Consider the following 11,250-nt stretch of genomic DNA (forward strand, 5'->3'; position numbering starts at 1 on the left):
ATATGTATGAGTTTATTTTGCAGAGATTGGCTGGCATGTTATGTACATATGCATCATACTTGTAAAAAAAAAAAAAAGAGAAAAAAAAAAAAAGAAAGTAAGAAAAGAAAAGAAACTTTCGTTCCTTTGACGTTCAAGCAAATAATAGTAGGACTGCGCGACAATGGACAGTATGGCTATATCCGGATTCCATAACGGAATGACTTCTCCCCAATACACACGTAAGTTTAGCTTATAATACATGAAAGTGATTGCTAATGTATACGACAAGTGTGCTGTTTTCTCACCATCAATAACCTAGGACTTGCAACATTTTGCAAAGTAAACTTGAAAAACGTCATTTGTCGCGTCATTCTGAGAAGAGTGTTATGTGCTATACATTTTGAAGATGAGAATTTCAAACTATAGTATGGCCCATCCCCCATGTCAGCAACAGATGGTACCATCTTTGCTCCCCCCCCCCTTTTTTTTTTATTTGGTTTACTAGATTCCAATGGTCATACCTGTCTAATTAATTCAATTAACATGTACTTTGAATCTCGTCACTGGTTTTTCCTGGTGTCATCCACAATATCATCATGAGAGTTATCTCCCTCTATTTCTTGCGGAGAAACAGTCGTTTTCTTTCTACACAATTTTTTACACAACAACTGTCTTAACCTGGTAACAGTCAAACACATGAAGTAAAGAAAAGGAAGAATTAGCAATAAAACACCCAGCATGAAGAAGGCAGTCTGGGGCATGTTATCCCAGTCCAGCTGAGTGTACACAACGATGTCGGTGCTCTTCTGGTAAATCAAGGAGAAAATGAGATACACTAGGCCGTACAATAGGGGGTGAAGAACATGGGGTATGCGCATCGGTTTGGCGCAGACGATGACGTTGGCAGCGACGTAGACTGTATTCATGGCGTGCACAAGAATACTGTTGGCACTGGTATCTGAAATGTGAAATAATGCTTTTTAATATTATTGGTAACTTAAAATAGACTGTAATTGTGTGTGAAAATGATATTTTTAATAGTTACAAAGATTTTACCACTTACCGTTTGGTATAAAGAGATAAAACAAAATAGTTATGACCAGCGCTATCGGAGTGTTCACGTTGAACTGTACCCAGACTGCTTTTAAGTACCATGGCATCATTTTACATTCTACAGAAAGAAAAGGAAATAATAATGAAAGCTATGATGGGGAGGTTTATACTTTCTGTTGCTCTGACGGTATTGTCTGTGTTTAGATGCGATACCTATATTAAACATGTTTGTTGCTCTTGGTTCCGTTCACTCTTGCTAAAGAGCTAGAGACGTCCCCAGTTGTAGGTGAAGTACCACAAACTTTGACTTATAATGCATGATGATCAAGACGGTGGGAGGAATGCTATTTCGCGCCAAAGCCTACTGTGACCCAGAATCTTCGGTGTTAAGGTCCGTGACCTTTGCCTCTGATATCGGGCGTTTAACAAAGGAACACCTATTTTAAACGCCTTAGGTTTGACGCGGTCGCCGAGAGAACATTATCCAACACCACCGAGTGCACTACACTACTTATGTAGTGTCGACCTGTCATAATGCAAATGTTGATCTTGCCTGATGGCAGTAGATACATGAGCACAATTTACAATATGACACTGATAAACCTTCCAAACCTTTTCATCTACTTTAAATAGAAATTGTAAATCGCTACAGGTAATAACTGATTGTGGATGTAAATCTATAGTAAAACGAGAATGCGAATCTTGTATGGTATGACTGAATCAATAACAATCATAGAATACGAATCTTGTATGGTATGACTGAATCGATAATAAAAGATCCGGGGTTTTTTCATTTGTTTGTGTTAAGTCCATTTCAGATTTTTTTTTCACTCATATTAGACGTCACCAGTTGTAGGTAAAGTTCCAAAGATTTAGACTTATGCTTAGCACTCAGGGCCGTAGCAGTGAGTTTTTTAACGTGTCAACGTTTGCCGCGGCACGGGACCTCCGTTTTTCAAAGTCATATTCGATAGACCCGTGATTCTCACTTCTGAATGCCGAGCATTTGGCGATGGAGAAATCACTAAGTTAACGTCCTAGGTTCCAAGCGGTCATGGCATGGGCGGGCTAATATATTCTACCTGTATATTATATATAAGTCATGTACATTGCTTCATCACCTACATGCGTTAAACACAGTAATTGTTAACCTCCTTTGATAATATCTCGTCGTCGAACGTGGACATAGACGGCTGCTACAGAGTCCGACAATGTGAATAACCCCAGAGTGGTGTATCCCCAGTAGGTCAGGTAGGAGAACCATTTCAGGCTGGGCTCGGAGTTCCTGTGGAAGTAAGGCTGAAGTCCGAGTCCGAGTATATGTAATATCGCCCAGCTCACCGACCAGCCGATGAAGAGCCCGGAAGGACCACACTGAAATATGACCAAAAGTCGTGTTAAACAATACTGTAACACTATATAATAACAATCACACGCACATCAATATGAAATTCATCAATTTGAATTCAATCATCTGACTTCTGAGTCAAATATGACTGTTATGTAAAAGTTACATTGATTTGATTAGAGGTGGGGGTATACAAATCTTGCATTCCTGAGCACCAATGTCATTCTAAGAATGTGCAAGGTGAAGATAACGTCCTTCACTGCTCTTTCTCATGTGGCTGTCCTCCCTGTCGAGTTTGTGCCCTCTTCAATGGCTTTACCTCCTGTAGCGACCTTACCCCCTTTGGAGTTGCACCACCTTTGAACCGAAACGGCCTATCTTTTCCTTATACAATTTTTCTTCCCCTGAGAAAAATATCAGTCCCCCCCCTGTCTTTCCTTTCCCGCAGTTCTTTCGTCAATTTGAATATCTCCTCTCGTTGCATTCTAGTAAGGTCAGGTCCAGTGTAGACATTGTTCTAGTTACTATTCTTCTACAAGGGTTTTGCGTTATTGAGGATCACTTTTCTTCTTAGCACAATGTCCACAGTAATCTTCATGATACGGACCTTAATCACTTTTTTTGCCGATTCTTGCACATGACTTAATCTCTTCATCGGTTACACCAATCACTTCCAGTGATCTCTTGACAAGTTCTTCAATGATTCCCTTCATAGGTTACACCAATCACTCTCAGTAATCTCTTGTTCCGCTCTTCGTCCTCCTTCTGCCTCTCTTCGAAGTCACTTTTCTCGGATTCTGGAAGGTTCTGTGTAATAAGGTTCCTCACACTAAGCTCCTTCTCCTGCTGCTCATTAATTGAATCTCTAACTGTGTCGATTTGTGTTGCACTACTACTTCTGTCGCGGGTTCCGTCGCCCTGTCTGTATTTTCCAGTTGTCTAACACGCTTCTCAACATCTATTATGTTGCATTTCTGTTGAAGTTTCCCCCTATTCCATCAATTCTACTTGTTAACTTGCTCATGTATGCTTCACACCTTTCTTCATGGGTACGTCGACATCCCTTTAGAAACATTCCATTCGTTACCCCTCTGGAATATCTTCTGAAATATCCCATTCGTAACACTCTGGGATATCATATGAATCATTCCATTCGTAACCCTCTGGGATATAATTTTCTTTCTTCACTGAACCAGTGCCCGCTGGAGTAAAGTTTGAACCAATCCAAATTTTGTTCTCATCTGCAGTAAGTAATCTAAAGTGTAGATGTTGTGAAATATGTGAGTGTATGTATTCTGTAGGCTGTAAATACGAGTATAACCACACAGAAGAAAAAAAAATCTCTCGATGTGGCCTTCAATTCGACTTTTAGATATATCAATGACGTTTTGTCTATTAACAATGATAGTTTTCATTCATATGTCGATTTGATATATCCCTGTGAGCTCGAAATAAAGGACACCACAGAGTCGTCCACTTCTGCTTCATACTTAAATATTTTATTGAAAGTAGACATTAACGACAAATTAACAACTCAACTGTATGACAAACGAGATTATTTCAGCTTCTCCATCGTCAACTTCCCATATTTGTGTAGCAATATTCCATTATCACCTGCATATGGTGTTTATATATCTCAACTGATTCGATATGAAAGAGCTTGTTCTGGGTATAGTCAGTTTTTAAATCGAGGTAAGCTACTGACAAACAAGTTGATGGTACAGGGATTTCAACAGCCTCGATTGAAGTCAGCATTTCGCAAATTCTATGGTCGTTATAACGATCTAGTTCGTCAATACAACCTCACATTGGGTCAAATGCTGTCTGACGTGTTTCATACCGATTGTTAAGCCGTTCTTGGCACACTGATTTTGACTGCGGATAGCTCTGTTTACCTGATCAGGATATAGGGCTCACGGCGGTGTGACCGGTCAACAGGGGATGCTTACTCCTCCTAGACACCTGATCCCACCTCTGGTATGTCCAGGGGTCCGTGTTTGCCCAACTATCTATTTTGTATTGCTTGTAGGAGTTATGAGATTGATCACTGTTCGTTATCTTCACCTTGCATAGTTTTAATCCGAAAGGTCTGAAGTTTTTAATCAAGCAATGTGGATGTAATAGCTACCACAATGGTGAACATTGCGCATTGCGTGGAGGAGCACAAGCCTGATATTATCACATTTACGGAAGTGAAACCCAAGAACTGTAGAGTGTCACTCCAAGAAGCAGAGGTTTTCATTGAAAATTAGCATCCACCTGTATATAACCTTGACGGTGAAGGCCGATATATTCATATATGTGTTAAAACACATTTAGGGGTTGAAGTTTTAGATATGAGTGAGGTCACTCGATATTTTAAGGAATCGGTATGGGTGAAGATAAAAGTGGACAGAAACAAATCGGTGGTTATAGGATGTGTGTATCGGAGCCCCTCAAGCACAAGCGACAATAATAGGAACATAGAAGCGTTACTACGTGGAATATCGGACGATAATTTTCATGACCATGCAACATAGACTGGGAGAATTGTGTTTCAATGGATGGAGATAATTCAGATAGTGACCAGTTTACAGAGTGTTTGAGAGATTATCACCTAAACCAACTAGATATCGAGGAAACCAAAGACCATCAGTGTTGGATTTGGTGTTAACAGTGGAGGAGAATGTAGTCAGTGATTTGCAGTACTTAGTACCACTAGGAAACAGGGACCACTGATTCTAGTTTTCGAGTACAAGTGTAAAGTTGAGACCGAGACAACCAAAACTAAGAAATACATATATGCTAAAGGTGACTATGGTGGAATGAGAGACCTTCTTTCGAATGTGGAATGGCTTAAATGACACAAACACATAAAAGGCATGGAACTGTTTTAGTGAACATCTAGAAAATGCGATTTACAGCCATTGTCCTACTAATGCTAGTTGTGGAAGGAGAAACAAGAAGAGACAGTCGTATATAGATAAGCAGGGTATGAGACTGGTGAAGGCTAAGCAGCGAGCGTGGAAGCACTATACTGACACAGAAAACTCTAATGACTATCAGAAATACTTACAGCAAGAAACAAGCTCAGGAACTACACAAGAGAATTACGATAGAGAGGAGATGAAGACTAACGCAGAAGCTCTCTGAAAATATACGAAATCCAAGCTGACCATGAAGAGTGGAGTGGCGTACTTAAATGATGAAGACAGTGTTACTCACAGTGATGACAGTGCTAAAGCAGATACATTCAATGATTTCTTCTGTAGTGTCATTAAAAACGAAGGTGTGGAAAATGTTCCAGAAATGAAAGATAGATCTGGTAGGCAGGAATTGTTGGAGAGAATTAGCCATTGGACCCAGACGGATTTCACCCTAGAGTGTTGACGGAGCTGGCACCTTGCATTGCTACACCCCTCAACATCATCTATAGAACGTTTTTGGACTCCAGACATCTACCGACGCAGTGGAAGCAGGGCCAGTTTATACCCATATTCATGAAAGGGGACAAAAGTACACATGGCAACTATAGACCCGTTAGTTTGACGTCGGTTCTCTGAAAGGTTATGGAGGCATAGTGAGAGGTGCAGTGAAGCATATGACTAGTGATTACTTGTTTTGTTATGAGCAAGATGGGTCGTTCCTGTATGACACAGCTGTTAGTGTACCTGGATGAGTGGTCAGAAGCACTGTATATAATTGATACAGTCTATCTAGATTTCAAAAAGGCTTTTGACAAGGTTCCGCACAAGAGATTACCGAGCAAGATTGGAAGCTGTGGCATCAAAAGCAACTTCAGAGCATGGATGAACAACTTGCTAGAAGGTCGATCGCAACGGGTATTCATGAACTGCAGCAAGTCTAAGTGGTCTGATGTGACAAGTGGGATTCCACAAGGCAGCATTATTGAAACCTTACTCTTCGTAAGGCTATTTCATAATTTTCATAAATGACAATTCGGATGCAGTGAGTTGTGTGACTCGTATATTCGCTAATGATATGAAGATGTATGGGGAGCAACCACAGATAATGACAGGGCAATAATACAGTATGACATCGAGAGGTTGTCAAAATGGTCAAACAAGTGGCAACTCAAGTTCAACACAAGCAAATGTAGTGTGATGCACCTTGGGCGGAATATTGCGAACCCTTTTTACAGCACGATAGACAACGATGGTCAGCAAAGAAAACTGGAAACAACAAAGAATGAAAAGACCTTGGTGTATTGGTGCACAACAAGCTGTCGTATCATCAGCATGTCAACAATGCTATAGGGAAAGCCAATGAAGTTCAGATTATTGAGGGACATCAAAAGGATATTTACTACAAGGGCTAGCACAGTCATAAAAAACTTGTACACATGGATGGTTCGTCCAACACTTGAGTGCGACAATGCAGCAGTTTGTAGGCGATGTCGACAAGTTAGAAAAGGTAGAGAGATGAGCAACGAAGCTATGCAGCTACATCAAGAATCTTTCCTATGAGGAAAAGCTGCAACCATCCCTATACTACAGAAGGAAATGGGGCAATATGATCCAAGTGTACAAGATCTTGACTGGAAAAGACAGTGTCTACAAAGAGAACACAGTATGAAGTTGTTTAAAAGACACCGCCGCCTCAACGTTAACAAGAAGAGTGGTTAACGATTGGAACAGTCTACCTGACTGGGTCGTGGGTGTGAAGGACTTGAATGATTTTAAGATCAAACTGATAAGTGCTGGAATTACGAACAGTATCTGACCAGACCCACGCATACAAGAGGATTAGAGCGGGAGTTACAGATCAAGCTTTTTTCCTGTAGAAGAGGTATTCAGGTAAGTTTACACCGGTACTAATCAGAGTGATGAGATTGACCACTGATTGTTATCTTCGCCTTTCATGATTCGTAAAAAACAGATTTTTGTGTTTTGAATAAAAATTATTTTAATCTTGAATGGATAAATCTATTTCTGCTTAGTTACATGGTAACATGCTCACATGAAAGGGGAAGATAACGAACAGTGATCAATCTCAGAAGTCCTATAAGCAATACAAAATAGAGAGTTGGGTAACACGGACCCCCGGACACATCAGAGGTGGTATCAGGTGCCCAAGAGGAGTAAGCATCCCCTGTTGACCGGTCACACCCGCCGTGAGCCGTATATGTCGATCGGGTAAACGAAATTATCCGTAGTCAAAATCAGTGTGCCAAGAACGGCCTAACAATCGGCATGAAACACGTCCGACAGCATTTGACCCAATGATAGATTGTATTGACGAACTAGATCGTTATAACGACGATATAATTTACGAAATGCTGACTTCAATCGAGACTGTTGAAACCCCTATACCATCAACGTGTTTGTCAGTAGCTTGCCTCGATTTAAAAACTGACTATACGCAGAACAAGCTCTTGCGTATCGAATCAGTTGAGAGATATTAACACATATGCAGGTGATAATGGAATATTGCTACTTAAATATGGAAAGTTAACGATGGAGAAGCTGAAATCATCCCGTTTATCATACAGTTCAGTTCTCAGTTTGCCGTTAATGTATACCTTCAATAAAATATCCAAGTATTAAGCAGAAATGGATGACTCTGTGGTGTCTTTTATTTCGAGCTCACAGGGATAGATCGAATCAAAGAAAGTAACATTTTGTGAATTTGTGAAGCGAAAATCGACATTCAAGCTTGTGAGCATCAATATTTTGTTGTCAGCTTTATATCATTGTGGCCCCTGAAATAAGAAAACTCAAACTTTATGAGATTTTTTCGAGATATCCAAGCCAGATCAAATGCAAGGATGACTTTGAATTCCGAGGGTAAACGTCAAAGCTAAAAAATAGCATTCCCTTTAGGTCAGTATATCATCGGCTCTCGCAATAAGACATAACAATGAAATATAAGATTTGCATGTTTCGAGATTTTAAAAAATCTGGTTTAAGGGAGTTAGCTCCTGAGATTTTGAGCAAAACTGCTATTACTGAGCCCTATCCAGTTGAAAGATTTTGTGTCCATTCAAATTTTGAAAGAGTTTGGCAGGGACTATATGTTTTGGCGGAAGGATTGATTAATCAAATAGTTCTAAATCTGCATAATTTCAAAGGTTCTGTTTCATCCAATATATCTTTTATTTTTATATTCCTATATGTGTATTTCAGTTTTGTAATTTATGATATAAGTAGTTGAGACTTGGAACTAGTTCAAATGTTGTAATTTAGTAATTTGGTTGATATAATTTTCTAAACAGAGCACCGATTCTTTAAAACGTTTAAATCAATTTACTTGAAATTTTGTATAAAAAATCAATATTTTCGCCAACAATCAATATTTTTTTTTTTATCTCTAACCCCACTTTTTTTGTTCAATTTTAAATTTCAAGACAAGACCTTGAAATTTATATGGTTGGTTGTATATTGTTTAACGTCCCTCTCGAAAATCTTTCATTCATATGGAAACGTCACCAGTGCCGGTGAAGGGCTGCAAAATTTAGGCCTATGCTCGGTGCTTATGAGCATTGAGCAGGGAGGGATCTTTATCGTGCCACACCTGCTGTGACACGGGAGCTCGGTTTTGTGGTCTCATCCGAAGGACCGTCCCATTTAGTCGCCCCTTACGACAAACAAGGGGTACTGAGGACCTATTCTAACCCGGATCCCCACGGGATCGAAATCAAAAATACAGTTCCCAAAAAGTTTACATAACTCCAAATCTCAGGTACGAACCTCTTTAAAATACTTATACATGCACATATTTTATTTCAACCGAGAATATACTAAGTTTTTGGTAGAAACGCATGCCTATGGTCCACCTATTGCAATCCTTTTCTAAAGGACAGCCACTTGTTTTATGTTCCTGACTCAAGATTCTGTGTTGATAAGGTTGCCTTTCGCTGTTTCATTTCAGGGCATACGACAACCTGAATCTTTGTTCGTTTTCCAGCGAAAGACGTCACAGTCATCACTGTGCAGTCGTCCTGTTTCCAGCCAATCGAAATCGACTTTATTACTCTGAAGGATTATAATTTTTCGTATCAAATCCTTTGATACAGTGGTAAGGAAGTGTTGACACTAGGATGAATTCACACAAATAAAGGATGAAACTTGTTCTTTTTGTGCGAAGAATTTCATTGTAATATATTATCTTTAAAATGAAGGTTTCTCGTTTAAATCACATAAATTCATTATTTAAAAAAAAAGATCACACATATTTTAGACATAATAGTAAAGTATTTCATGAAATGCATACATGCATTGACAGAAGATGAAAAACACTGGTACTCTACGAAGACAAAACTGTATTTATCTTCACTCTGTTTTCCCATTCTTCCTAAAACAGAAGGTTATATCTTGTAAATGTTCAACTATCGCTGCGTATGACTACATTATACCTAACGGGTAACAACATGTTGTTGTTGTTTTTTTTATCAAAATCACAATGTATGCAGTTTGCTAATACACTCCATTTAATGTGCCAGTATGAAGAGGTTCAAAGAATATTGTCTCGTATACTTTCAAAACGGAAGTACCTTTGACCTCTTACTGCAAAATTCTATAGGGTATGTAACTGTAGTCGTCCAGAACGTAGTTTGATTGATGTATAGAGGGTCCGTAAAGAGTGAATGATAAATATAGAGTTATATATATAGTTTGCCCTTTGTACAAAAATGAAAGAGGACACTTATCACAACTTTCTGACCATATGTTATTTCAAGTGCCTAAGTATTTCCGTGAGAGAAAAACACACAGGCACTCAACTTTTCAAATATCTATAATTTTAAGAATACTAGTATCTTCTTACAAACAATTTGTTTATCGGAAGACATTGTTTTATTATAGGTATTTAAAACGTCGAATGCTTGTGATTGAAACTGGTGCATGTGCATCCTGTATTTATAACAGGTTAATGACAGCAAATGGATCGTTCATGGACATCCTGTGTACATCTCGAGAAAACACCGGATACGTTAGCACGTGTTATTTGCAGTACACAATCGTCTGTACTTATATTTCATTTCTTTTTTAATCATTGATCAACATGATATCTACAAAGCGTTTGTGCACAGAATTTGATTTATTTCATTTAGGAAACTTTGATTTGAGAAGTAAATGTCAGGGAGAGTTAATTTGTGTAGTTTACGGGCTGATTATACAGAAATCACCCCCAGTGTCTGTTATTTATATCCCCTCAATTCCTAATTGTTATATTTTGTAATATACAGATATATGTCGAGTTGATAGGTCAGAATTTTAATTCAGAAATGTAATAAATAGTTTTATTATTGACGTAACTTTGCTAAATGGAAATATTTATATCAAAAGTACACATGTACAAACTTCAAGGTGTAATTGATTCCATACATTTATAATCTGCTGTCCATATTTAATTGAATGTAACGGGCAGATCAGGAATAATGATACAATATTTAGTATTACCTGTATTTTAGCGAAAAAACTATTTTTCCAAGGGAAGTTACTCCTGAACATAAGTTTAAGAGTTTCCATTAAACATGCACTCGTAGTAGTGTGTATATAAAACAAGTTAGAAATCCCGTGTTTAAGCTTGACGTGTTCGCAGAGTTTCATTTTTGTCTGTTTTCGCAATTACTTACTTGTAATTTAACAAAATCAGACGGGTCGTCATATTCCAGAGTCCATTTTTTCCCTTCCAACTCCTCTTTAGTTCTACTGAGGCAAGATTTACAGCAGCGCTGGTCTTCCCGCGGTTCTGTCATTATGTCCACTCACTGGCATCCTTAGTGACCAAGTCATTGTCACCGCGGTCTTGACCATCCGTATTTTTCTAATCACGTTACTTAAGTTGTATGTAAAATATTTTCTCTAGTCTTCACTTTAAATTCCTTGCGCAAATACTCCATCATATTTGAAAGTTAAGCATGTATG

The 11,250-nt window shown here is 38.6% G+C and overlaps 1 protein-coding gene across 1 annotated transcript; it reads right to left on the reverse strand.

The window, feature by feature from the left end:
* LOC125656791 (protein rolling stone-like) lies at window positions 1-11,250 on the reverse strand. The gene is made up of 4 exons (XM_048887374.2): window positions 10,959-11,250; window positions 2,187-2,409; window positions 1,046-1,153; window positions 1-940 (listed from the first exon to the last, which is right to left on the reverse strand). Exons 1-4 carry the CDS (start codon window positions 11,079-11,081, stop codon window positions 543-545), a joined length of 852 nt encoding a protein of 283 aa, XP_048743331.1. The 5' UTR covers window positions 11,082-11,250; the 3' UTR covers window positions 1-542.

This window comes from Ostrea edulis, chromosome 7, assembly GCF_947568905.1.
Source record: "Ostrea edulis chromosome 7, xbOstEdul1.1, whole genome shotgun sequence".
Taxonomy (NCBI): domain Eukaryota; kingdom Metazoa; phylum Mollusca; class Bivalvia; order Ostreida; family Ostreidae; genus Ostrea; species Ostrea edulis.

What these genes read in the sequence shown, in the direction of transcription:
- LOC125656791 (XM_048887374.2), bottom strand. Translation starts at nt 11,081, where the DNA reads ATGACAGAACCGCGGGAAGACCAGCGCTGCTGTAAATCTTGCCTCAGT. An exon ending in CTGATTTTGTTAAATTACAA is followed by an intron (nt 2,410 to 10,958) that starts GTAAGTAATTGC and finishes GTCATATTTCAG; the next exon opens with TGTGGTCCTTCCGGGCTCTT. An exon ending in TTATCTCTTTATACCAAACG is followed by an intron (nt 941 to 1,045) that starts GTAAGTGGTAAA and finishes TTCACATTTCAG; the next exon opens with ATACCAGTGCCAACAGTATT.